This window comes from Saccostrea echinata, unplaced genomic scaffold, assembly GCF_033153115.1.
Source record: "Saccostrea echinata isolate AGI-Se365-2 ecotype Australia unplaced genomic scaffold, CSIRO_AGI_Sech_v1 ptg000009l, whole genome shotgun sequence".
In the NCBI taxonomy this organism is placed as follows: domain Eukaryota; kingdom Metazoa; phylum Mollusca; class Bivalvia; order Ostreida; family Ostreidae; genus Saccostrea; species Saccostrea echinata.
Genome location: NW_026889758.1, coordinates 37,801,490 through 37,828,179, shown reverse-complemented (window position 1 = coordinate 37,828,179; position 26,690 = coordinate 37,801,490). Strand labels below are relative to the sequence as shown.

At 32.4% G+C, this 26,690-nt stretch overlaps 1 protein-coding gene across 1 annotated transcript; it reads right to left on the bottom strand.

Moving 5' to 3' along the window:
- Positions 1 to 11,494: 11,494 nt before the first annotated feature.
- Positions 11,495 to 26,690, bottom strand: LOC133183659 (ensconsin-like). The gene is made up of 7 exons (XM_061318590.1): positions 26,340 to 26,690; positions 20,157 to 20,242; positions 18,832 to 18,915; positions 18,148 to 18,258; positions 17,522 to 17,629; positions 17,035 to 17,116; positions 11,495 to 11,997 (listed from the first exon to the last, which is right to left on the bottom strand). Exons 1-7 carry the CDS (start codon positions 26,503 to 26,505, stop codon positions 11,780 to 11,782), a joined length of 855 nt encoding a protein of 284 aa, XP_061174574.1. The 5' UTR covers positions 26,506 to 26,690; the 3' UTR covers positions 11,495 to 11,779.

Here is a 26,690-nt window from a genome sequence, read left to right as displayed (position 1 = left end):
AGGAACATCTTGGAGGAAAAAAAAGGGTTCATTTTATATTTTTATTAATGCATTGAAGCCAATGCCTCTTCAATGATGTCTGCCTATCCCAGAGAGGGGTAACATACCAATGTCTGACTCGCCGTGTGCGTTTGTACACCAGCGAGTGTACCTTCACAAGTGTGTGAAGCAGGGCAGGCGCCACTACCTGACTCGCTGCGTGCGTTTGTACACCAGAGAGTGTACCATCACTAAGTTGGTGATGCAGGTGGTTTTGAAAGTCATTCTCATAAGGTGTTGTTCACTTAAAGTGCATTTATCCCTCAGTATTTATTTCCCACTGAATTTTTTTTTGTTTCCCTGGTACAGTATTGTTAATATTATCTTAAATTACAAGTATAAATATTACATCTGTAAGATAGCTATTGAAAAAAAACTATCTTTGATATTCTGTTCTTCCTATGTTATTTGTGATACATAATATGACTATATTCATAATATGAATTTGGGTGTCCACAAGTGCATAAATCTCTGCTTATATATTTTATATATGTATGACTCAACTATATGTATATCATGCTTTTGATGAAAATATGAAGTCCCTTATGCTTAAAATCATAAGGAATGTTTATATGTAAGAATAATTTTTAAGTATTGTGCTGAGGGATACACATTAAGTGATATTTGTTTTAAAATGTGATATTAGCTCCCAAAGATATGTATAATTACTGTACTTGCTAATTTCAATTATTGTAATGGCTTGATCATAATAACAGAGTTGTGCATGCTTGTAAATATTTTAACTAGTACTAATGAACCTTTCTGAAAAGGTTTATGCAATATGTTTTGTTTTGATCTGATTTTATTTTTTTTTTTTTGGGGGGGGGGGTCCTCATTGTTATTTTCATGGTTCAAAAACTGATATAACTGTGAATATACATTATATGATATGCATTAGTACATAAAACTGTGAAAGACATATGTACTGGTTTTTTATGTGACATACTTGCAGGAATATAGACAATAATTTTTGCTCCAAATAATATGCTTAGGTCCTTATTACATTTATCATGTTAATATGTTATAAATGAATAAGCTTGTGTATATGCTGTATATTCCGAGCATCTTGTTGACAATTCTTGATACTTACTGAGACAATATTGAATGTATGTATCCATGCGCTGATGTACACTTAAAATAATTATTGTTGAAATACGACATTAATTAAAGCTGACCAATATTTGAATTCATATAATTATATTCATAATTGTTGAAATTATATGACAATATCAATATTGCATTTTATGACATACACATTTGTATCCCTCTTAGTTAATCTTCTTGATTATTTTATATCACACTCTGAACTTTTTTTTTTTTTTTTTAAAAAAAAGGTGTATTAATGCTTATAGCAATGTGGTGTAGATTTGAATTAAGTATATTTGAAATATTTCATGTAACAATTTTTAAAATTTCAATTAATTTGGTAACCAATTTATGGATTAATACTACATAACAAGATACTGCACAAACATTTTAGTAAGTCAAAAGACATTATATATGTTACTTGATTTAATTTTATATTGTACTAGTTAAATACAATAATAATTATTTTTTGATACTTTATATGCTTTTTATTATGATTTTTAAAATCATGCAACACTAAGTGTTCCATCAAGGACAGATTGTGTTTTGATTTGTCAAACAATCCTTTGACTGCATTTCACACTTCTTTGAATTTCAAAATACTATTATGAAAGTAGTCTGTATTTTGAACATTTGACTATATATTATCATCAGTATATATAGATATTAAAAAAAATTGCATAACAAATTTATTGACAAATGAATATTATGAAAAAAGGATGTCACTGCATGACCATCATGTAAAGGGAGGTAAACCATCCTTCTTTAAAAAGAGTCATGCATTATTCATCAAGTATATACTATGATGATGAAATAAGTATTGAGAGGTGAGTATAATTGGAAGAAGGAGGTCACTGGCCAGCCCGTAAAGGGAGGTAAACCATTCTTCTTCACACATTTTCCATACACTATTCATCAAGTATATACTATGATGATGTACATGAGACTGTTTTCCAAACATATGAAAAACATGTATATATTAATCACAAAATACTTTGATAAGTACAATTTGAACATGGATTTGTATGTCAGATAATATTGAATATAAGAGCACATTTCAAATCATGATCTGTCCTGCTTCTGTGTCATGTAATTTACAGGATTGCACACAGTTTTCATATTGTAGTAGTGCACTAAATCAATTGATGTTAAGTGTATTATTGAAAGTTGAAAATTGAATGTATCATTCTTCAAAAACTATTTTGTCCCGTATTGTGTACAATTTGAGTTCATGACTATCAATCAGAGTTTGTGTAACAGTGAATTCTTTATATGCTTATAATGATTACAAAATTGATTTTTTTTATGAACTTTTTTTATAACCTAAAATCAGAATATATAAATTGAACAATATTCATTTTGTCCTTTGTCTTTTCTCATTGCAAGCTTGTGTACAGATTGTCTAAAGGACATGAAAAATAATCATGCTTTAAATGATGAGTTTAGTTAGATGGTTCAGTTGTTACTTCATAGCTATAGAGGTTACATTTAAATTATCACAATGACTATAGAATCATTTCATCTTGAACAAAAGGCAGGCAGAAAACTCATTAAGACTACTGGTACTTGTACTGGTATATGATCCACTGATTTGCATGAAGAACTGATAATTACATAGAATGTCGAACATATAAGTCCCCCCTCCCCCTCCCCTTTTATGCCTGTTTGATCAAACCAGTAGAGCTACAGTCTCGACAGAGACTTCTGGTTTTTTTTTATAGCAGTCCAATATCTCGTCGACAGGTCCAATATCTCGGCGATTAGTTTTTAGGTCAAAGAAGGATCCAGCGCCTGGCGTGCCCCCCCCCCCCCCACCTCTTATTTGTTAGAATTCATCAGTTTCTGGGGGCGTTGCCCCCGGACCCCCAACAGGGCCTTGCTCTGCACCAGCTGGGGGCTTCAATGCAGCCCCCAGACTCCCTGCCTTCAAGTGCCCACCCCCACCCCCCCTCCCCCATTATGAAATTCCTGGATCCGCCGCTGTAGGTCACCGAGTTGCTCTCTGAAAGGGCCGATTCAATTTCAACCAATTTTGGCATGTAGTATCTATGGGTGAAGGGAAACAAAAGTTGTGAAATTCATGGCCCATGTCGGACAGTTCCCCTAGGGCCTGAGGGGTGGGACTAAAACCATCAAAATTAATGGTTTTTGAAAATCTTCTTTACTCCTGGACATCAAGCAATCAAACTGTTGGCATGATTGTAATAAGCATCTCTATCAAAATTCCCATCTACCAAATTAATGGTTTTTGAAAATCTTTACTCCTGGACATCAAGCAATCAAACTGTTGGCATGATTGTAATAAGCATCTCTATCAAAATTCCCATCTACCAAAATTGAAATTCATGGCCCCAGGGTGAGGGATGCTGGTGCTAGGGTGGGGCTCTTGAATATATACCGTAGTGAAAATGCATTATTTCTTAGACATCTTCTCTGCTCCTGGGTATTAAGGAATCAAACTAAATGCATAGTTATGACAAGGAAGGGTGTCTCTTCCAAAATTGTGAATTTCATGGCCCTTGGGTCCAGGGTTTTGATGTCAGGGCTCTAATGATTCTATAGTGAAAATGCATTTATTCTTTGAAAAATTCTGCTCCTGGGTATTAAGCTGATGAAGCAAGTACATAATTTTGATGAGGAAGGGTGTCTCTTCCAAAATTGTGAATTTTATGGCCCCTAGGTCTGGGCTTCTGGTGTTAGGAGGGGATCTTATGATTTTGTAGTGAAAATGCATTAATTATTTGAAAATCTTCTCTACTCCTGGGTACTAAGCCAATGAACTGAGTACATAGTCTGGTGAGGAAGGGTGTCTCTTTCAAAATTGTGAAAGATGTTGCCCTAGGTTGATGGGTCCGGGGGGGGGGGGGGGGGGGGGGTATTTAATACATACTGAAAGTAAATTAATGCTTTGAAAATCGTCATCTCTGCTCCTGGGTAATAAGGATACAAACTAAATGCCTAGTTATGATGAGGAAAGATGCCTCTTCCAAAATTGTGAATTTCATTGCTCCTGGGTCAGGGGTTCTGGTATTTGGGCAGGGCTCTAACGAGTACATACAGCAAAAACGCATTAATACTTTGAAAATCTTCTCCTCTGCCCCTGAGTATTAAGCCAAAAAACTAAATGCAATAATATAAATATAAGTAAATGTGTCTTTTCTCTGCTCCAGAGTTTCTAGGAGGCAAACAGAGTACAAAATTTTAATAAGTAAAGCAAATGAGAATTACTCCCCTAAATTGTGTTTAAATAAATCAATTTAATTTAATTTAATCAAGAAATCAAAAAATCCTTGTAATGAGTTGTATTTAATTTAATTAACAGTTAATTGATTGATTGAATCTATTGATTGAGAATACATAAAAGAATGTTATATATATAGAAACAAAAATGAATGTTTGGTTTAAACGAGCAAAACATGCTCAAAGTCGGATTCTTGCTTGGAAAGCAATATAAAAGATTATGTAGCATATGGCCAGTTGTATTTAGTATGTGTACACTGGTGTGTCCAGTTTTACAACTGTTGAGTTATTGCCAGGTAAATCCATGGAGATCAGAGTTTTGTAGGCAAGAGTCTGCATAAATTCTCATCTTTAGAGATGCCCCCAAAACACTGATGAATATCACTTCCCATGATATATCTAATATTGTACAATTTTCATTTGATTGTTTTCATGTGTTTTTGGAATGAAAAGATCTCACAATGGCTGAGATCTAGCGAGTATGGGGGATGGCAAAGCTCTGTAAACTTTTATTTTCTTCAGAATTTTATTTATTTCTCTGTGCTTATTTGCAGCAGCGTTGCCAGGTGCAAGAAATTACCCTGGCCTGGTATTTGGACTTCCTTTTCAAGAAATCTGTTTACCTTTCCTTGGTGAAATTTGAACATAAAAGTTACCTTCCTTTGGGTGTATGTACATGTTTTACTGGACCTCTTGGAAAAAAAAAAAACCCAATAAAGCATGCTTGGTACCCTTGTTTCTCTGTAAATATAATAAGAACGATAGCTTTTTCTTTGATTCCATATTTTATTATTGATCTTCCTTTTTGGCTATAAAAAGTGCACCCATGTTTCGTCATCCGTCACGCAAATTTAACAAATCTTCTATGTTTTTAAATAGACTGTTGGCATATTTAATGCGTGTTTTCTCTAAGGCAATTTTAAGAAAATAAGGCACCTATCTGATAGAAAAATTGTAATATTCTTTTCCGTCGTCAGAATTCTATAAAATGTTGTGATGATGAAATGCTTAGTGTCTTAGCTGGGCTCGCTGACTTTAAATCAAAACATCGACGTAAAATACATCTTTTGAATTAAAAAATTTGAAGTGACGTCATTTTCTCAACGTCATATCTAACATGTGGCAACAAAATGAAAATATTCAATGCTTTGAAATCTGTAGATATCCCACTGGTATAGAACATATTATAGATTTCTCCATCAAAGTTTCATTTTGGGTGCAAATATTGGTCATTACAGAATATAGTCATGTTCCCTGAGAGAGGGAGTAGCCCTTTATTTCAACATATATGAATTCTTTTCACCCAAGGATGCTTTGTGACACGTTTGATTGAAATTGGCCTAGTGGTTCTTGAGAAGGTCCAAAATGAGAAAAGGTTACTGAAGAACAGACAGCTACTTCGACAGACGGACACCAGACAAAACGAGATCAGAAACAAGCTTTCAGATAGGTGAACTAAAAATCTTGTGGCGAAGAATAATAGAGCCATGACAAGCCATATTTATGCTGAAGCATCCTCAAATAGTGTAGATTCAAATTTTCTTCTTTATTAGAATAGCAAGGTCATACTTGATTGGTTATATTACAATTGAAGCATCCCCATAAAGCATTGATTTTAAAAGCAGGAAGATGAGGGTTTTATTGTGTGAAAGCTACAATAGATAGACCTTAACTTTATACCATACGTAGCCTACATTGACTTCAGTATACATGCAAATTTTCAGCAAAGTGTCCCGGTAGCTGGATAATTTTAGAAACCAATTCAAAATACAGATACATTTACTGTAGGATTGATTGGGGAAATGGGTTTTTTAAGCATTTCAAAGCAATTTACAAAATATTCCTAGACTTTTTGCTCAAATTTTGATATGTGATGAGTAATACATGTACTATAAATGTAAGAAATACAAAATTCTACAGTGTAGTTTTTCAGAGGAGGCAACTCAAAATGTCAAAATTTACAATTTTTTTTCTTATTTTTATGGAATATTACAAAATATGACAGAAACGAAAGATATATAAAGAATAACTGTGAGATTTTCAAATTGCTATATAGTGATGTTCCGATTAATCGATTAAATCGATTATCTAATTGAAATGGCCCCCGATTGTAGATAATCGATTAAAATTTTGATAATCGATTAATCAAAATATTAGCTCAAAGTAAATTATTCCTATGATTTCTTGATTCATTTTCCTTTGAAAGTAACTAAATCATGATATCATTAAAGAATCCAATGATGCCAAAATATATCAAAAATGCATTTTAGAAATCATTTCGGATTTTTGTACTTATTTACTGTAAACCAACTATTATTCGTGTCATCTTTTATTCGCGATTGATCAGTCTGAAATCAATTCACGACGATTATTAATTTTTGCGACTGAGAAAACGCAAAAGAAATGGTTCGTGGCGATTAATATTCGTGAGTAAAAGTAGATCGCGAAACTCGTGGATATTTCTCGCACGCGAATAAAAGTTGGTTTACAGTACTCTTCATTTAAAAAATAAACAAATTTAATACTTGTAATTAATCGATTATTAATTGATAATATTGCGTCCGATTATTCCAATAATCAATTACGAAAAAATAAATCTGATTTCCCATCAACAATTACATTTTAAAATGAAAAATTACAGGTATCCAGGCTTTTGAGGAAAATTGCATGTTTAACCCCATATTTTTACTTCTCACATTGGCCTCTCTTGGCCTTTGAAAAACATTTAAAAAGATAAGTTATTTTTGTCTCATTTCTATTCATCTATTATTTACAAGTCTACCTGATCATTTAAACTATGAAAGTACTTTTTGTATTATACAATAAATATTCTTGCAATTCTCTTGTTCTATTAACCTTTCATTATTTACAGTGATTAATTATCAAAGGTGAATGGCAAAGGGGAATAACTTTCCTCAGTAGAATACAAGTTAATAGAGCCCTTGCCAGGACCAGAACACTTGACTAAATGGTCCAGGTGTTCAAAATTCTGGTAAAAATACCCTTGCATATTAAAACTTTTACTCTGTTTGCCTCGAATATGCCCAGAAGCATAGAAGATTTTCCAAGAAATGCATTTTCACTATTTTATTAAATAAATAAAGCCTCACCCTTATACCAGAAATCTGACCCAGGGGCCATGAATTTCATAATTTTGGAAGAGGCATTCTTCCTTTTCATAACCATGCACTTCCTTTGTTGGAATAATACCCAGGAGCAGAGAAGATTTTGAAAGAATTTATGCATTTTCCCTATATAATCAATAGAGCCCCGCCCTAACACCAGAACCCCTGACCCAGGGGCCAAGAAATTCACAATTCCTGAGGAGGCAGCCATGCTCATCATAACTATGTACTTAGTTTATTTTATATCTAGGAGAGAGAAGAAGATTTTCAAAGAATTAATGCATTTTCACTACATATATCAATAGAGCCCCACCCTAAAACCAGAACCCCTGACCCAGGGGCCATGAAATTCACAATTTTGGTAGAGGGCTCAATGCTTATTACAATCATGCCAACAGTTTGACTGCTTGATGTCCAGGAGTAAAGAAGAAGATTTTTAAAGATTGCATTAATTTTGGCGGTTTTAGCCCCATCACTCAGGTCCCAGAGGGCAGGGACCATGAAATTCACAATTTTTGTTCTCCTTCAGCCATAGATGCTATATGGTAAATTTGGTTGAAATTGGTCAAGCAGTTTCAGAGAAGAAGCTAAAAATGTTCAAATGTTAACACACGATGACGGACAAATACGGATAGCAATAGGTCACCTGAGTAACTCAGGTGACCTAAAAACGAGTGTGCTAAAATTTCAAGCATCTGCGATGAGTAGTTGCTGAGAAAATTGTGACCAAAATTTGTTATGTATGGTTTGGACAGATAAACAGGAAGTTGCCATATGGTGGGATTCATGCAGAAATGAATCCCACCATATGGCATGCCTAAACAAAGAGTGTGCTAAAATTTCAAGCATCTGCAGTGAGTAGTTGCTGAGAAAACTGCGACCAAAATTTGTTATAGACAGACACACAGACAGCTGGACGGACAGACAGACACACAGTATACAAGGTAAAACAGTATACCACCCTCTCCTTCCGAGCGGGGGTATAAAAAAAAAGAAAAATGAGATATATGTCTTCATTTTTGTTTTATTAATCAGTGTGAAATTAACAATAATTCATAAATAATTTAAAACTCTGTAAAAATCCTAGCATATCATCATTGATTGTGACATGTTATCACAGTTTAAATATATTTATATATTATTGAACATAACAATAAACAAACTGATATACTACATATTTAAATAAAACACTAAAGGATAAACATCTACTATGTACATTGAACATCAGTGCTTTAATTCTTTGCAAGGAGTGGTATCTTATCGCAGTCACACAGCAGACAGTGCAGCCCTTCTGAACAGTGGGGTAGATCTAAGACTTGTTTGCAATAATTTGATTTTGTATTTCAAAAGTCATGATGAAGCTATGTACATGAATGCACAGAGAATCTCTAATGCTCATATGAAAGATCATTCAGAATTTTATGTGAATCAAAACTTTCCCAATGATTGGATACTGATCGACGTGTTGAAATATACAAATTAAACCAAACTCTTTATAGCAAAACCTGATAAGTATTTCTCCCAAAGCTGATACCTATAACTGTTAAATATATAATTCCCTTCAATAACAGCAAGATTTAAATCAAAAAGTGTCTCTTTAAAATTGTTTTGATTGGTATATATCCTGAAAATTTTACAGACACTCTTGCATGTAAGTGTTTAATGACTTAATTGCAAATCAAGATATACAAGTATGTATTAATAGCAATTAAAACTGCTGTTTTTTGTTATTTAGTAAATCCATTTTCTCCAACATCCAAAGAGATAAAAAAAAATAGTAATTTTTGTTTACCGGGTACACTAATTGATAAACTGTAAAAACACCAGAACATCTAATCTTTATCAGTCACATTTAGATTACACCTCTATAGCTGTCTTTAAGTGACATACATTTCTTCTTAAAAATTCTTTACAAATATCATAAATCTGATATCCATAGTAATTAATTAAAGAACACAACATCCATTCACAAAAATGTATAATACAGCACTCAATTGTAAGAGGTGTGAATTAACAGTGCACATATTGCACAGTTAATATGTTCTAACATTGAACATTTCAACAAAACTTGACTGAGATCAGCAGGTACAAATGGACGGATAAGTTAAATCCCGCGATAGTTTTAACACACAAGTATAATACTGACAATTTTACTTCTCAACTATCAACAAACTGAACAAATTAATTAATCAAATTAAATCTTATTTGATCCTACCTACTGAAATAAAACCCATGAATTTTAAATGTAATAAATAATGACGTTTTAAAATTTTTATAAAATTAGGAAAAACAATATTTAAAAGAATTCTTTAACTGAAAATTATGCCTCTTTGCAAACATCATAGAAATAAATTTTCATCATGTTCAAGGTAAAGAAATAAATTATTTAAACTTTAATTCATTATGACAAGTTCTCTTCATCAATATTTTACAATAAAAATATTTAACAGTAAAATAATGAAAACACTTGTAAACTATATACCCATCTCAATGTTTCTAGTGTTGATATTCTCATGGACATACAGAATACTAAATTTACTGTACATTATAGCATAAAATAATTTGAATATTTGTTAAAAATAAAAACAGTAAACAGTACAAACAGTACAATATTTCACTCTCAAAAAATATATTAAATCTTTAATGAGACTGCAACTCTACTCCTGGTTTGAAACACTAAAATTAATTAACTACAAAAAACACCAATTTGCCAAATAATACTTAGTACATAATGTATAAGGTAGTCATTGCATTGAGCTGTATTATTATACCATCCCTTACAGAGTTGTAAAATGTATGACATAGATGCATGTATGCAGTAACAACTACATGTAGTTGAACAATGGACATACAGAGTTTTACAGTATATTATTTATGTTAGAAATACATTCTGATTAATGTATTTAAATATTCTATTTTCAGTTTTGATTGACCATGCATATATACTAAATATATGAAATTAATTTTCATAGAATATGTTTGATATTTAAGAGACAATTTTGATATAAATGCACAAACATAAAATCTGATTTATAAAGTATGTAAAATAATTATTCAGACAAGACTAAAAATTATTGGTAATCAGAAGTTATTCTATTGATGACTTGATTTGAAATCTTTCCAATATACCAGTAGATAAATCAGACAAAATTGTGACATGATCTCATTTCTTGAATACAAACACAGCTTCATTTGGAAAAATTGGGGAAAATATAGAATTATGCTAATGTTATACAAATAATTTACTTGAAAAGTATCAGGCCAAAAATAATGGTAGTTCTTTTTTGTACTGCATATGACATATTATGGACATAATGTCAGGGGTGTATTAAGCATTCTGGGTCTGACCGAATCTTCTGCATCTCTATAATATATTTGAAAAGGGTGCGAGTATGTCAAGAGTCATTTTTACACTTCTTTAACTATTCAGTACACTGAATTTATTCAATTCAATGAACTGAACATTTTACGGAAAGTTCTTACACCACCTCCACAGTTGATCCACCCATACATGCTGAGTACATAATATAAAAACTATTACATGGGCAAGATAACATGGATTTTAGAGATAACCGAGTTAAATAAATACATATTAATAATTCTGAGGTACATGTATTATTGAGGGTAAAATATCATTCTTTAAAAAAGAAATCATACAATATATCAATTTTATTTTATAATTGGTAAAAATTCTTTCAATGAAAACTACCTTGAAATGAACTAAAACAAATGACAGAGGTATATACATAATATATAATTTGTTTTATCCCCCAGTTTTAATTAATTGAAATAGGACTTTCTAACTTATATCTTGAAAAATACATTTTAACAAAAAACAAAGCAGATTTATTTTTTTTTTAAGGAATAGATAGTTCAGATATTCAAGTCTTAAATATGTATTAAAAAAAAAAAAGAAAAACAAAACAAAAAAAACATCAGCACCAGTTTATAACTAGAACTTTATAAGGATTACACTATATAACTAAATAACAGAGATGGTATAGAATTGTTATGGGATTCATTTGAAAGTAATAAAATTGCAAGAGGTAATAAATAAACAAAATTATTGAAAAAAATTCAACATATCAGTGAGTCTGGAATAAAATACAAGTTTGGGATTTAAATACATCTACTCTATATGAATTACCTAAATAACAGCCATTTTGAGTAATTTTGTTTTACTGACATTTGCATCAAAATGGTTTAAAATTAACAAACTTAAAACTTAGCATCAATTTTTTTTCTTAAGTGTAAAACTAATAAAGATCTAAGTTATAAACTATTTTTTGTCAAGAGTCAAAGAAATCGTCTTGTTTTCCGTTAGCTAGGTGTGATGAAGCACTTGGTGGTTTGCGAGACAAATCAGCATCATGGTTTGACTTTCCTGTGCTGTTTGTGCCTGTTCGGCTTTCCTCGGGTCCAACATTGCCTGAATAAATTCTCTCCCCTGTTCCTGATACAAAGTCTTCCTCAGAACCATCTTTTCCATCATCTAGCCAAGAATCATCTGAATTGAGACAAACTTACATTAGATTCTAAAACACCACCACTTGTAAAGTATAAGATTACAAAGAATTTACACAATACATGTACTGCATCTGTATCCAACAAAATACATGCATGCATATATAAAGTTTCTTTCACAAATGCTTTCAAACTTTATAATATACTAAAACCTGAGTCATCTAAATGAAATCCCTTATTTAGTAGCTCCGATGTCAAAATCTGACTATATTCAATTGTTGCACCACCCTAGCCCAAGGCACCTAGAATTGAATAATTTTGAATCTTAAACATGGGGATGTCTGAATATAGAAAGACTATTTGTAGTCCCAAACTCTGATCCCCTCTGTATTATAGGCCCAACCTTACCTATGGGTGCCAAATATTGAAGAAATTTGACATAATACATGTACAAGGAAGATATAAAAAGAAATTAAAAAAATATTTTGTTGAGATTTTTTTTTAGTGATCCCACCATAATTTTATTTATTGACTATCTCCTCCTCAATAGGGGCATGGTCCTTTATTTTGACAAATTGAATCTCCTTTAACCAAGGATAAATTACTTTGTACCAAGATTGCTATAAATTGATCCCAAGGTTTCAAAGTAGAAATCAAAAATGTGAAAAGTTAGACAAAAGATGACAGACAATGGAAAAGCCTATATCAGAATAGCTCACTTGAGCATTTGGTTCAGTTGAACTAAAACCAAAAAAATCCTTCATGTTGAAAAAAACAATTCCTTGACAAGGATGCTTTGTACCAAGTTTGCTCAAGACTGGCATAGAGGATTTGGAGAAAAAGTCAAAAATGTGAAAAGTTAGATATTACCAATGACGTACAATGGACAAACCTAAATCAAAACATAGTGAAATAAATGATTTCAAAGCTCGATCACCCGGACGAATGTAATCTACAAGTATGACAAAGCTTCACACCAAACAATTGTTCTGGTAGTGTGCATCCCTAAAAGCAACACCTATATAAGTTTGGTATTGGTAGGATTTATAGTGACTTGTGAATGAACCTGCTCCAAAAATTTTCACTGTTCAATCATCTGGAAAATGGAAGTCAGATCCAGCATCTTATGCAAGTTTGGTAGTGTAAAACCCAAAATGCATCATCCAAGCAAGTTTAGTCAAGGTAAAGCTTATATTTACTTAGGGATTAGTCTAATGTATGGAGTATGCAAATGGATCTAACAGCTCATTTTGATTACATCACTTGGGAATGGACTTGCTCCTAAAAGTTTTACCAGGACAATGCCAGGGGTTATGATATGTACACAACCTTAAGAAGCTTTCATATAAGTTTGAGCTTTTCTGTCCCACGCAGGTGTGTTAAGGAAGCACTAAGATAATCTGACTTGACTAAATCAGTGATACAATATGACGTCATAGTAGGCGAGATGACGTCAAGTTTAGAACACAAGTCTTCCTAATATTGCTATTTAGAGATATAATTTGACTCCTGAAAATGAATAGAAATTTGCAATGAATTATAATCTCCGACCAATGACGTCATAACTGTTCAACAAGGAACTTGAGAATCGATCATGTTGTGTAACGAGAATTTGGCCAAAACGGCATGTAAAAAGATACGTAAAAGGAGGTTTAGAAGCAAATACCGTGAATATTGTGTGTTTTTCATGTGAAGTTAAAGTATGTTAAACAGGTATGTTGATTTATTTTCATCGATTATATCTTCTATTGAAGACAGTCAGCTATTTACGTATCCCGGTTGGCCTTTCCTCTGTCATTCGTGACAACAATAATGCAAAAGAACAACACTAAGCTGGATACTTAAAAACATAAGATTTGTACATATCGAAAGCTTGTGTTCTATAATACTTGGAAAGTGCTGCTAGAATCGTGAAGTAAACATGGTTTATAGAAATATCTCGGGTTATATGCATAAAATGCAAAACATCGGGTAAGGTTTCTACATATATGTGGAATAATTATTTCCCCGATCGGACAGTGGGATTCTTGCAACACTTTTTAGGCATAAGAGATGTTTTTCAACTATGCTATTTACTCAAAGAAATTATTTAACCCCGGGGTAGTGTTGTTCTGTGAAGTTTTTCATTAAGGAATATTTTGCTATTAATAGCGGTCACGTGATGACGTCGGGGTGGTGCACTACTTGGCCTTGGACACTCCGTGTCTTTATGTAATAGTTAATAATAGTTTATGTTTTATCGGAGACTTTGATGAATTATTAATCAAAATTTTCTTCAAAAAGTCTAAATTTCCCGAGAAATGATTTGTATGCTTCCTTAACATACCCGCGCAGTGGTTCTAAAGAAGATTTTAAATTTTTTTCTTATACATTTCAATGTAAAACTTTGATTCCCTATTGTTGTCTCACCCCAACCCTGGGGGCCATGATCTGAACAATTTACAAAATACACACCTCAGGAAGCTATCATCTTTTCTGGCCCAGCAGTTCTTGAGAGGCTTTTTACAGAATTCTCCTATATATTTCAATGTAAAATTTTGATTCTCTATTGTGGCCCCATCCTACCCTCCAGGGAACATATGATTTGAACAATTTACAATCTACCTCAGGATTTTTTTTTTTATCTTCCACATAATTTAAGCTTTAGTGGTTCTTATGCCTAACACTAGAACTCTAATAAGTTATATATTTAACATGTAATGAATGTATGTATATAAACAAACCTGTTTGTATATCAAAGTTTTTTTCCCTATAGACATGGACAGTTGTAACCATCTCTGGTGATAACCTCATTAGTTGTTAGAACTTGTGTTCAAACCATTTGCATAATATTTACACAGTAAGATATGTTCTTGAGCAGATTATCAAAGATTTTTCCTATGTATTTCAATGTAAAACTTTGATTCCCTATTGTGGCCATACCCTTATCCCCTCCCCCCTCCAGGGGGTCATGATATCTACAGGAAGCTTCCATATAGATTTAAGCTTCTTTTCTGGCCTAGTGGTTCTTGAGAAAATATCTCTCCTTGGAAGGGGGCTTGGCCTTTCATTTTGATAATTTAGAATCCCCTTTACCAAGGGATGCTTTGTAGCAAAGAATGAGTGGACTTAACGCCCTGTTTTGGATCTTTTTGCAATTTCTCTACCAAGCTGTAAATGAAGTGAATCCAAAATATTTTACAAGGAATAGAAAGAGCTACGTATACATGATTTTATTAGGTAGAAAATTTGTATGAAAGCAATGCCTTGTTCCTATGAATCAAAATTGAAGCAACGATACATTGGTGTTGCCGTCCGGAATTTGACATGTACCCGGAGTGGTTTTTAGGTCACATAATCAATATTAATAGAAGGCAGGGCTATCGATCGTCGTCAGTGTCGACATCTCTCTCTTCTTCTCTCTCTCTCTTTAGAAATTCGAATATTTGTATGGTAAATTACAGCAATGTCAATATGAAATTTAAAAAAATGTGAGGACACGCAAAGTTATGTTAACATTTAATTTGCTAAATTCTGAAAATATTGCGTCCAAACACGCTCCAAGACGTGATTCAGATCGAGGTCAGGTTGAAGAATACAATGTAACTGTTTTCACAAATACACTCGCAGGTTGACATCACTTGATGAATTGTAATATTCAACAGGTCAATCGAAGTCAAATCAAGGTTAACGCAGTCATAACAATGGAAGCGAGAAGTTCGTTTTGAACATGTTTTTTGTAAAATTGAGTATGAGCGCACGTTTGTCGGCCATTCTCCTTTTAATATGAAATTATTTTGTTCAATATACAACTACAGTTTTCTTAAGAACAGCCGACAAACATGCGCTGACTATGTATTCAGACGATGAAAAATGCGTGACCCTGATTATGTGTTGATATTCAAGAAATCTTCAGTCCCCATGCCTTTGATATTTATTTTGTTTTTCTCGAAAAGAGCGTTTTAAATTCATATCTGTACCAAGAATACACGGTTAAGATACCGGGTATCTATATGATAGAAAGAATTAAACATTTTATATGACTTTAATTTACCGCATTTTTTCTGGACACTTAAGTCCACCCATTCTTTTGTTATCAGAAAAGCTCATTTGAGCTTTCAGCTAAGGTGAGCTAAAAAAGATTTAAGCATTGGGTTCAGGTGAACCCATTTGAAGACTTGTAGATTACTATTTTTATATGAATATATATACTTTTTTAATCATCTAAGGATGGGAAGTATGCATGCTACAAAAAGTTCTATGTATAATGCAAGGAACACTTGAAATAAATTTGATTAACAAACATGCTTTGATGTGCAAAATCCTAAAAGATGAAGTAATTTTAAAAATGCATAGAAAAAAGTGATTTATGTTCATATTAACAAATGAAAATATTCAGGGGCTATCACCAAAACTGTGAATACACTTCAAAACAACATGCAGATGGACGACACTTTGTGGTCATACATGTATGAAATGGTCGCACAGATGCTTTACACTAGAGAGGTGACAATTACAGAAAACTCTATTTATCCTACCTGCTTAATTCTTTGTTAATTTTCTTCAAATAAAAAAATGAACTTGTTGCAGAAATTGTTACATGTATAACTAAAAATTCTTGTTGCATATAAAAAGCAATATGTCTCTATTCGTGTAGTTTAATGTCCTGTTCACATGAATACACATTAAAGTTTACTTCACATCAAATTATGCACAGCAAATTTATGTGACTTATAATGTATTCACAAGACAGTTAATTGCAAGTAAACTAATGTGCATAAAAATTTGATAATAAATAACAACACTATTATGTCGTCATTTGCAAATTATGACACCTTTTGAAGAACAGATGTAGGTGGTGTAATATACTGAAAAACAAAAAGGCCAATGGATGATTCTGGATTTAATACCAACAATGCACAAGCTCTTAGAACTGTCCATTGATTAGTAAAGCTTTAAGTTAAATCCCTTCACAACCCACGCACTCAAATGATTGGTAATATAACAAAACTAAAACTAAGTACATGAGGTGTATTAAAACTAATTTGTTCAAACATGTGGTATAACCAGTGCAATGAGATGGATTTATTATAACACATACTATCATCTGCATTAAAATGGCCATCCCTTTCCACTTCCATTGTCCCTATATCCTCTTGTTCTGCATTGGCCATCTTCTTATGCTGCAAAGGTGAAAACCATTTTTTTCAATACATTAAAAATATCTGATTATTTTAGCAATAATTTATATGAGCAGAATTAGTTTTCGTAACAATATTGGTACCAGTAATCATATATAATGTTCAAATGCAGGTGCTTGCAGATATTATGCAGACAAAAGGAAAATGGACACTAACCAAAAACAAGTTTTTATTTCCTTCAGCAAAGCTAAAACATACACAGTAAAACACCAATGATAGTGAATTTGCTTTATTACATTAATTATTTGCTATATTCAGTTGATTATTTATTATTTTCTAGCATGGGATGGAAAATATTAGTATGATGTAAGCATGAATTTGCTATATCCAAGTTCACTAAAAACATGCTTTACTGTAACAGCAAACAATCCCTCCTCTGATACCTACCCTCTCCCTAGCCCGGCGAGCCCGCTCCTCCCGAAGTCGCTGTCTCTCTCTTACTTCTTGTAACTTTGCTTCTCTTAACATCTCTGCTGTCTTCATGGATGTATCAATCTGTATACACAGTGAGAGAAGCATATGCATTTTTAAATATATATATATATATATATATATATATATATATATATATATATATATATATATATATATATATATATATATATAGTTACATTAACTCCATTTGATAAGAATTGTTTAATACTGGTATCTTCAGTAAAAGTGAGCACTATCAGCACCTGTCCTAGAGTGTTCAATATTATGTCATTCCAATATAATCCTATAATACATTATAATTTTCTCATTGAGGGCCCGAGTATTTTACCCTCAATATCTTGAACCCTCAGATATCTTTAAGTTTTTTCTTGGTTCCATTGAGTTGAGATATAAATGAGGTTGACTGTATATGACAACAAAGAAGCCTTTAAACCTTCCTTGTTCTTTGTGGGCAGACAAACACATTATGCTCCCAATTCTAAAATTTTGGGAGTTTATATAGGAAAACTTACTCATGTATATCTATCAATTTAAAATTCAATTTTATTGGTAAAGAGTAAAAAAAAAAGAATACAAACTTTGTTTTTTTCCTTTTCCATCTGCTGTTTCTCCACGAATTCTTTTGCCTGTAACAGCTCTCGTCGCCTGCGAGAAGATTTCTTGGAGGCACTTCTTTTCCTCTGCAGCTCCTACTCAACCCAAACAACATAAATACAGTAAAACCTGTATATTTGACACACATTAGGAATTGAATTTTACACTGGGATAGAAAAGGCATTGGTACTGGACATTGTTTATTTGAAAAGAAACTGTCTTTTAAAATACCTTAATTCTTGCTATTGATTGAAATTCAATATCAAATTTATGAAAACAGTCTCTGACAATAGTTATTTCTGAATAATGATATAATTTACTTTTGTACATTTGAATGGTATTTTTGTGCTGAACTAAGAAATGTCTGATAAATATTGATAACTGTATGGTGAAGTCATCAAGAAACAGGTTTTTTTTTAATCTTCCGCATTTATAAATTAACAGCACCTGTTTTCATTCTGGATGAATATTATGTCATCAACTGTAATAGCTTTCATATATTCCATGAAAATATGTATTACAGCAAGTCCATTGTAATTCTATAATCTAGTTACTTCAAAAAACCCTGAAATTTGAAGATTCCATCTTCTAACCACCTACTCTGCAAAATTGCTATTTCAGGGGCCATAACTCTATAAATCTATGAGAAGGTTCTCAGTCCAACATACCTTTTCTCTTTTTTCATCGGCTATTTTCTGTTTTTCTAGCAATTCTTCAGCTGACAGAGTAGGAACATTAAGGGGAGCTAGTCTCTGCAAGTAAAAATAAATAACACCCTTAGGAATACTGATGATGTGGCTTTTGCTTAAACTTGGTAGAAGACATGAAATTATAACTTCATAATTTGAACTAACTTGAACTACACTACATGTGGATCTTTGTATATTAATATATGCATGACTAATTGTGGCCCTTCGATTCTTGAGGAGAAGACTAAACATTTTTCCTTCCATGTTACAATGTAAAACTTTGACTTCATGGGGGGGGGGGGGGGGGGGGGTGTAATATTACATTGTTATATGTAAAGAAAAATTATAAGAAAGTTTTCTTTAGTTCATTTGGCCACATTTCAGTCACAGAGGCCTTGATGTGACCAAAAAAAAATCTACCATATACAATATAAGAATTTTCTATTGATTTTTGTCTTTTCTGACCCAGAAGTTCTTGAGAAGTCTACTTATTTATCTCCACTTGAAGTGGGTGTCAACTTGTCATGGCCCTTAATTCATTTAAAAAAAATATGGATTTCCTTTACTATAAGATGCTTTATTTGTTTCCAGTTTGGTAAATTTGGCCCCATATTTTTGTTGGAGAAGCTGAAAATCTGAAAAGTTAATTGACAGATGCCAGACAAATGGGTGGTAGAAAAACTTCAAGGGAAAAGCTCACTTATGGCTCAGGTGAACTAAAAAAACAACTATTAATACTAGCAGGAATCTTTCATATAGAATACAGACTGGGGATTTTCACCTCTTTCTGACTTGAGGAAAATAACCTTGAATTTATTACAAATATTAATGATGAATAATTCTTGAATGACTCCATCCCCTCTCCTTCCTTACTTGGTGACTTTAGAAAGTAAGATAGGATTGTGAGTAGATTATGTTTGAATCTGCATGTATTAAACACAGAGCAGTGATCAAAGCCTCCATTTTGATTCAAGTTTGTGTGTGCCACAATTTTATCACATTCACAATGTACTCCTGTAACATCACTTATTTTCCTGGAGTCAAATTTATATGGTTTAACAAAAATATTTTGGTTTGTAGTAATTGGATTTTTGTGGTTGAAGAATTGTGTTGAATTTTTATACATTTGAAATTTAACATTTCGTGAAGGACTTTAATTCATGGGTCTCTTCAAACCACGAAAACAATGAAAATTAAACCCCCATGAAAAAAAGTGATTTCACAGTAACTTCTGAGCTTCTTATGTAAGGCTTGAAAAGATGCATTGTATCAAGCTATTAGGACCTCTGGTTTCACAGCTTTACCTTGAGTTTTATAGGTGGATGTTTTGATATAAGGCTTTCTGTCTGCTCTCCATCCAGGGTCACTTGAAATGCCACAGCTTTGGGAACTGTAAGAGAAATATACCAAGTTCAGTTTTTTTTATTAACTTTGAGCTTTATAGCTCATCAGTACAAGTAAATACAAACAAATTAATATACTGATACAAGTAGTACATATGTAACTGAGGTTAAATAAAATACAAGAGAAATTTGAATGTAGTAAAAGTGTAAATATGATATATGCAATAAATTTGACATATGTTCTTTTTAAGTTTTCATGCCACATCATACTGTAGATAAATTTACCTAAATTGCATAATTAATTCTTTCACACTTTCAATACATGTATTAAAATGTTGTAACAATTAATTTAAACACTGAAGGTGTTTTCCAGTATTTATATAATAATATTAAATGTATTTTTGTGATAATTTCATAAGCAGGACAGATTAAAATAAATTCAACATGATCTGAACACAGAAAAAAATGTTCTGTTTTCTTTTCATATTATTTAAAATATATTGATCTGTTTAAATCAAAGACTAATGAGAAAACTTTGGTTCTCCAAGTATGTGAAATAATTATTGAAAGAGACTTTCACACTGGACAGACAATTCAATCTTCCCTTTATACTTATGGTATATGTTCTAAGGTCTTAAAATAAAATAGAAAGTAATATGGATTCCAGCCGTCAATTGTCTGTTCAAACTTGAAGCATGTGCAAAGAATATATAATTAGCTATATGAACAAGGGGCAGAGATTACTTATATGTGCATTGACATGATACTCCATTTTCTTCAAAGACATTAGATGGATAAATGTTTATATATATTTTCCCCTCATTCTTTTCCTTTAAAAAAAAATCCTACAAACAACTTGCATAGCATCTCCATGAAGCACAAAGTAATTAAGACACAATGATGCACTGGTAGTATGATTGTCAGAACAGATTAAAAAAGAATTTCAACTATCACGTGGTAAAAAAACGTAATTATAAACATAAAAAATGTAAATTCATTTATAAAACAATAAATCATTGTTTATTTTACACTGCACATGCATGCCATTTCATAAATCATCAAGGTGTATGTACAAATGTATGTTTAGCATGTTATTTAATATTTATGTATATCTCATTATTCATTACACCATGATGCAATGAAAAAAAAAATTCCTTGCTTACATAAACAAGAGACCCATGGTCCCTGACTCATTTTTCTGTACCTGATATGACTTATAAATATTACATAACTGAAACCCCTTGTAACCTTCAAATTAAATTCCACAGTTGCAATAAAGTCTATTACAATAAATTTATATTCATGTCATGTTTACAAATTAGTCTTGTTTTTTTTTTTTTTTTGCAGGAGTTCACCTCATTTCTTTGTAACATTTCACATTTGTTGTAGCCTAGCTCACCTAGTAAATTAACTGTGGCTTTAAGTTTCTTGAGAATATTTTTAAAAGAGTGTTTAATATATATTAGTTCCATCACTCCCATGTAAAATTTTACCCCCTGTTTTGGACTCATTCTAGTCCTTGAGATCATATATAGTTTTAATAAATTTTAATCTGCAAAAGGTAATGAAGGTCTCACATAAAATTTGTCTTTTTGGGTTTAGTGATTCTTGAGGAGAAAATTTTTAAATAACCACATCCTCCATCATTTCTTAATCATATCCTCATGAAAAAAAGAAGTGCAGGCCCTTCATTTGAACTAGACTCCCCATCATCTAAGAATGCTTTGAGTTCTGAAAAGTTTATTAATCAATGTGTAAATAATTAAGTGTAAATAATTTAACAATACAAAGATTGTTAAGAAAAGAGCAATTGGCCTTGAATTGGCTCTAATGAGCTAAAAAGAAACTATTATTTCTTTAATGCCTCATAAAATGGATGCATATCATGGCCTTTAGAATAGGAATTTCCTCAGAGGTCATTTGATTACATTTTAATTAGTTTCCCTGGTCAGTTTTCATTTACATCACCACAGAGAGATGAAGTGTAACCATGACTGACCGTATATCCATCCTCAGCAATGGTGTGCAAAGAATTAGGGAAGGATTTCCATAATACCTCTATTGTGTGGGAATATCATAAAGTGGTACAAAGATCTACAGAGTGTAAAACCCTTGTCAATTATTTATAGAAAGGAGTTCCTTGGAGGGTTACAAAGAGGTAAGGGAAATGGGGGCAATTAATAATGAATTGTAGTGTCTCTCCTGAAAGCTCATTAAATTAATGCCTCATCGATTTTCATCATAAAAGGAGACGGGAATATATATACCACAGTATATCATGCAAGAAACACTGGACTAAATATATCAAGGCATACAATATGCAGTCATGAACATCTTAATAAACAAAGTGTTAAACATGATTTTTTTTTCTTTACTTTTTTAATAATTGTTCAAAATAAAAATATCTAGCATTTATATAAAACTGATTTTTATTTTCATGAAACTAGTTAGATTAAAACACACATCTGTCAAAAATGAAAATAAAATCAGATTTAAGGATGTATTTGTTTTGTTTTTTGGTTTTTGTTTGTGTGTGTGTGTGTGGTTTTTTTTTTTGGGGGGGGGGGGGGTCATTATTTTTTTAATCTTACAAGTACAATAAGTTCATGAAATTTAACTGTTAAACAGGCAATTTCTGCAACTCAGACTTGATCCTGTTCTAAGGATCAAATCGTTGAAAAATAAAATTCAGGAATAAATTTAGTTTTTCTTCAAGTTAATTCTTGAATTCAAATCAATTAAATGAACCTGAAAAAAATCTTTCCTAATCCTTTTAACATGAATATTTAATTTATTTTTCCCACTTTCAAAGAAAATCAATGCTTATTTGTTTTTGGTCTTGAACTGGATAAAATGTGTTTCCCTTCCAATTTAAGAACAATGATTTAAATCCATAAATGAATAACACCGCAAATTGGGTGTCTCCCAAGCTCCTCTCAACTCCCAAGCCTCTCCTCATTTCTTCGTCTTAAAAGCAATAGAAAACAAGATGTGTTTGTGAAACACTATGCCCCCGTACGGCAGCTTATGTCGAAGGTTAAAGTTTCTCAAATGCAAGTCAAAATCCAGGCCAAAAGATAAAAAATGTTGATACCCAAAGAAAGATCTTGTCTCGAGGAAAACACCTGTGAAATTTGAAAGACCTAGATACAACTGTTTAAAAGTTATGGTGAAGGTTAAAGTTTTTTAAATAAAAGTCAAACGTCAAGGTCAAGGTCAAAGTGGTTGGAATCCAAAGGAAGATCTCGTCACAAGGATTACATATGTGAAGTATGAAAGCCCTAGCACCAACCATTCAAAAGTTATGGCCAAGGTTAAAGTTTTTCAAAAGTAGGTCAAACTCCTAGGTCAAGGTCAAAGGGTCAAAGTGGTTGGTATCCAAAGGAAGGTCTTGTCACAAGGATTACACCTGTGAAGTATGAAAGCCCTAGCTCCAACCATTCAAAAGTTATGGCCAAGGTTAAAGTTTTTCAAAAGTAGGTCAAACTCCTAGGTCAAGGTCAAAAGGGTCAAAGTGGTTGATATCCAGAGGAAGGTCTTGTCACAAGGAATACACATGTGAAGTTTGAAACCCTAAGCACCAACTGCTCAAAAGTTATGGCCAAGGTTAAAGTTTTTCAAAAGTAGGTCAAAGTCCAAGGTCAAGGTCAAAAGGTCAAAGTGGTTGGTATCCAAAAGAAGGCCTTGTCACAAAGAATATACATGTGAAGTTTGAAACCCCAAGCTCCAACTGTTCAGAAGTTATGGCCAAGGTTAAAGTCTCATAAAATTTTGCAAAAGTGGGTCAAACTCCAAGGTCAAGGTCAAAAGGTCAAATATGATGGTACCCAAAGAAAGGTCTTGTCACAAGGAATACACATGTGAAATATGAAAGTCATAGCTCCAACCAATCAAAAGTTATGGGCAAGGTTAAAGTTGACAACAGACAGACAGACAAACAGACAAACAAACAGACAAACAGACAGACAGGACAAAAACAATATACCCCCGGGATCTTTCGATCCGGGGGCATAAAAATAACCACAATAAAAAGTTTACATTGGTGTGTTTAGGAATTCCATGAAAGATAGTGTAGATATTAAATACCAAGTTGATTTCACACATCATAAGAGCAGATTTTATTGAGTTTTCAAAAGGACAGCATACGTCTGTAAATTTACAAATACTGAGTTAGAATTTGAGCAGACAATTATATTGAAAACAGTTATATATGTCAGCTGGTAAATGTCACAATTATATTATTTTTAATATTTTCTTCCATGTACAGTGTATGCAGATTCCAATAACAGGTATAGTAATCTAGCATTTCATACATTATGTACAAGTTAATATTTGGATGGTGTTGATGCCTTATATTTGCAACTATACATGTTATTTTGTCTGCTTCTTTATTGTTGTTGTTGTGTTTCATTCTACTGAATGAGCAATGATTTTGCAATCCATTTCCACTAGACAAAGTCTACTTTTTTTTTTTTTTTTTTTTAAATTTCAACCAGACATGCACTCATTTTTCAGTATCTAACTATTCATACTACAAATATAGTCCTTGCCCATTCCTTATAATATAGTGCCTCCGAAATTTTACAATCTATGCAAATTTATGCATCATCAGCCCTCTTCCTAACTAAACAATCATCCAAGTTTTGATAACAATGCTGACTTCTGCTGAGTGCTCTTTTTAAACACCTGCCAAATTTCTAATCCCTAATTTTGTACTATAAACATGTGCCAATTTGCAGAATAAACATTTACATCCACTTGTTATGTTAGGTGTAGAAATGACTGTTTTAGGTAAACTGAGGGTGGTCCTTTATATTAACCCCCCTTTTTTTTGGGGGGGGGGGGGGGGGGGTACATACATATTATGGATTCCCTCTGGTTTTTATGTTGAATCCTTTTCTAGTTTGAAGGATATATATTGCCTATCACCAAGTTTGTACTTATTTCACCAATAAAGAATCAAGTGCATTATGTAAATTAAACCTGTATATCAGATATATCAAATTAAGGACCCTCTCTACACCAGTGCAGAATGTTTTTGGGACATTGAGAAAATTACACTGAATAAAGGTGTAAATATTGAGCTTATCTATTTAATTTTCAATATATGGTGCGTGGCATTTACCCCCAGGAAAAATGTTCAAACACAACACAGTATCAGTGAACAGAAATCACTGTTGTTTATTTCCATGGAGAACATACATGTAAATAATATGTTCAATTAATTTATCTTGGCCTTTTAAAATGTTAAGAATACTTGAATTGATTACAAATTGAGTAATATGCTGTAAATTTCTATCTATTGGAATTTAGATCTAAGGGCAGATCACTCTAACTGCAGAAAAATACCATAGAATCAGAACTCTTTAGTGTGCAGTGTAGAGAGGGTTCTTAAATTAGTTGCAACTCAAGACCCAAATCCATATGACAACACTGGTAATTGACAAGCATTAAATATATGACATAATTATATCACTGTTGGATGCTAAATGTATATAAATTATATATAGCTATTAAATAACAGCAAGAATATGAAGTTCAGGCTAGGTCCCTCTTTTATACAGTTTTAACTACAGGTAGTGTAAATATTTTAATTTATAAATAAAATTAATTTTAAAAAATCATAGTCTAGATCAAACACGCTTCATGTTTGACAGATATATATTACAGTTATGTACTTTTGTGAATTTTATCTGGGAGGTAGGTAAACTGAAACTCCAGAAAGGATTGGGTTTTACTTCCAATCAACTTAATGTCAATACTTTAAATGGAAAGTGTGACTAACTAGTCAGGCGACCTCAAAATAAATTAAACAGTACTTGCACAAAAAGAAAAAAAGGTATTCTTCCTCTGTTTATAAAACATGTATACAGTAGTCTTGCTCAAGCAAAGATCGGCATGGAACAGTAATATACACATTTAAAGTTATGTAGATAACTTTTTTCATCTAAGATTGCTTAAATAAGGAGTGTTGCCTAAGACTGATTGTTTAGTTTATTAGTCATAAGTTTTCTGAGGTAGTCACACATCCATGATAAAAAAAAGTTATCATATGACAGAGATAAATTTATAATTATAATCATCCAGTTAATCTATTTTTTTTCCTTAATGCATATCCATATAAGCTAAGAATCTAATATTTACCTGGATTATTAGTATTCACATCCTTCTGATTAGCATTGGAGTCCATCTTCATCTTTTTCACTTGTCCATTCTTGGCATGTCCATTAGCCTTCTTGTCTGCGGGCATGGGTCGCGGAGTCATGGCCTCATTTCCTTGAGGGTTCACTCGAGAGGGGCTGCAGCCCATACTTCCCACCTACAGCTGAAATACTTTATTTCTGTTGACTGAAAATTGGGAAATTTTTTGGATCTGACTTGTATAAGGAAGTCAATGTTCTCCAACACGTACAGCATGTGCAATTACTTGTAATAATTTGGCATTGTGGCCATTGAGTTAATTGCTGGAGATTTTAATCCAAGTGGAGATGGATA

Coding starts and splice junctions, on each gene's coding strand:
- LOC133183659 (XM_061318590.1), bottom strand. CDS start 26,505: ATGGGCTGCAGCCCCTCTCGAGTGAACCCTCAAGGAAATGAGGCCATG. Junction 20,243..26,339: donor TGTGAATACTAATAATCCAG/GTAAATATTAGA, acceptor TTTCTCTTACAG/TTCCCAAAGCTGTGGCATTT. Junction 17,630..18,147: donor TGGAAAAGGAAAAAAACAAA/GTTTGTATTCTT, acceptor CTGTGTATACAG/ATTGATACATCCATGAAGAC.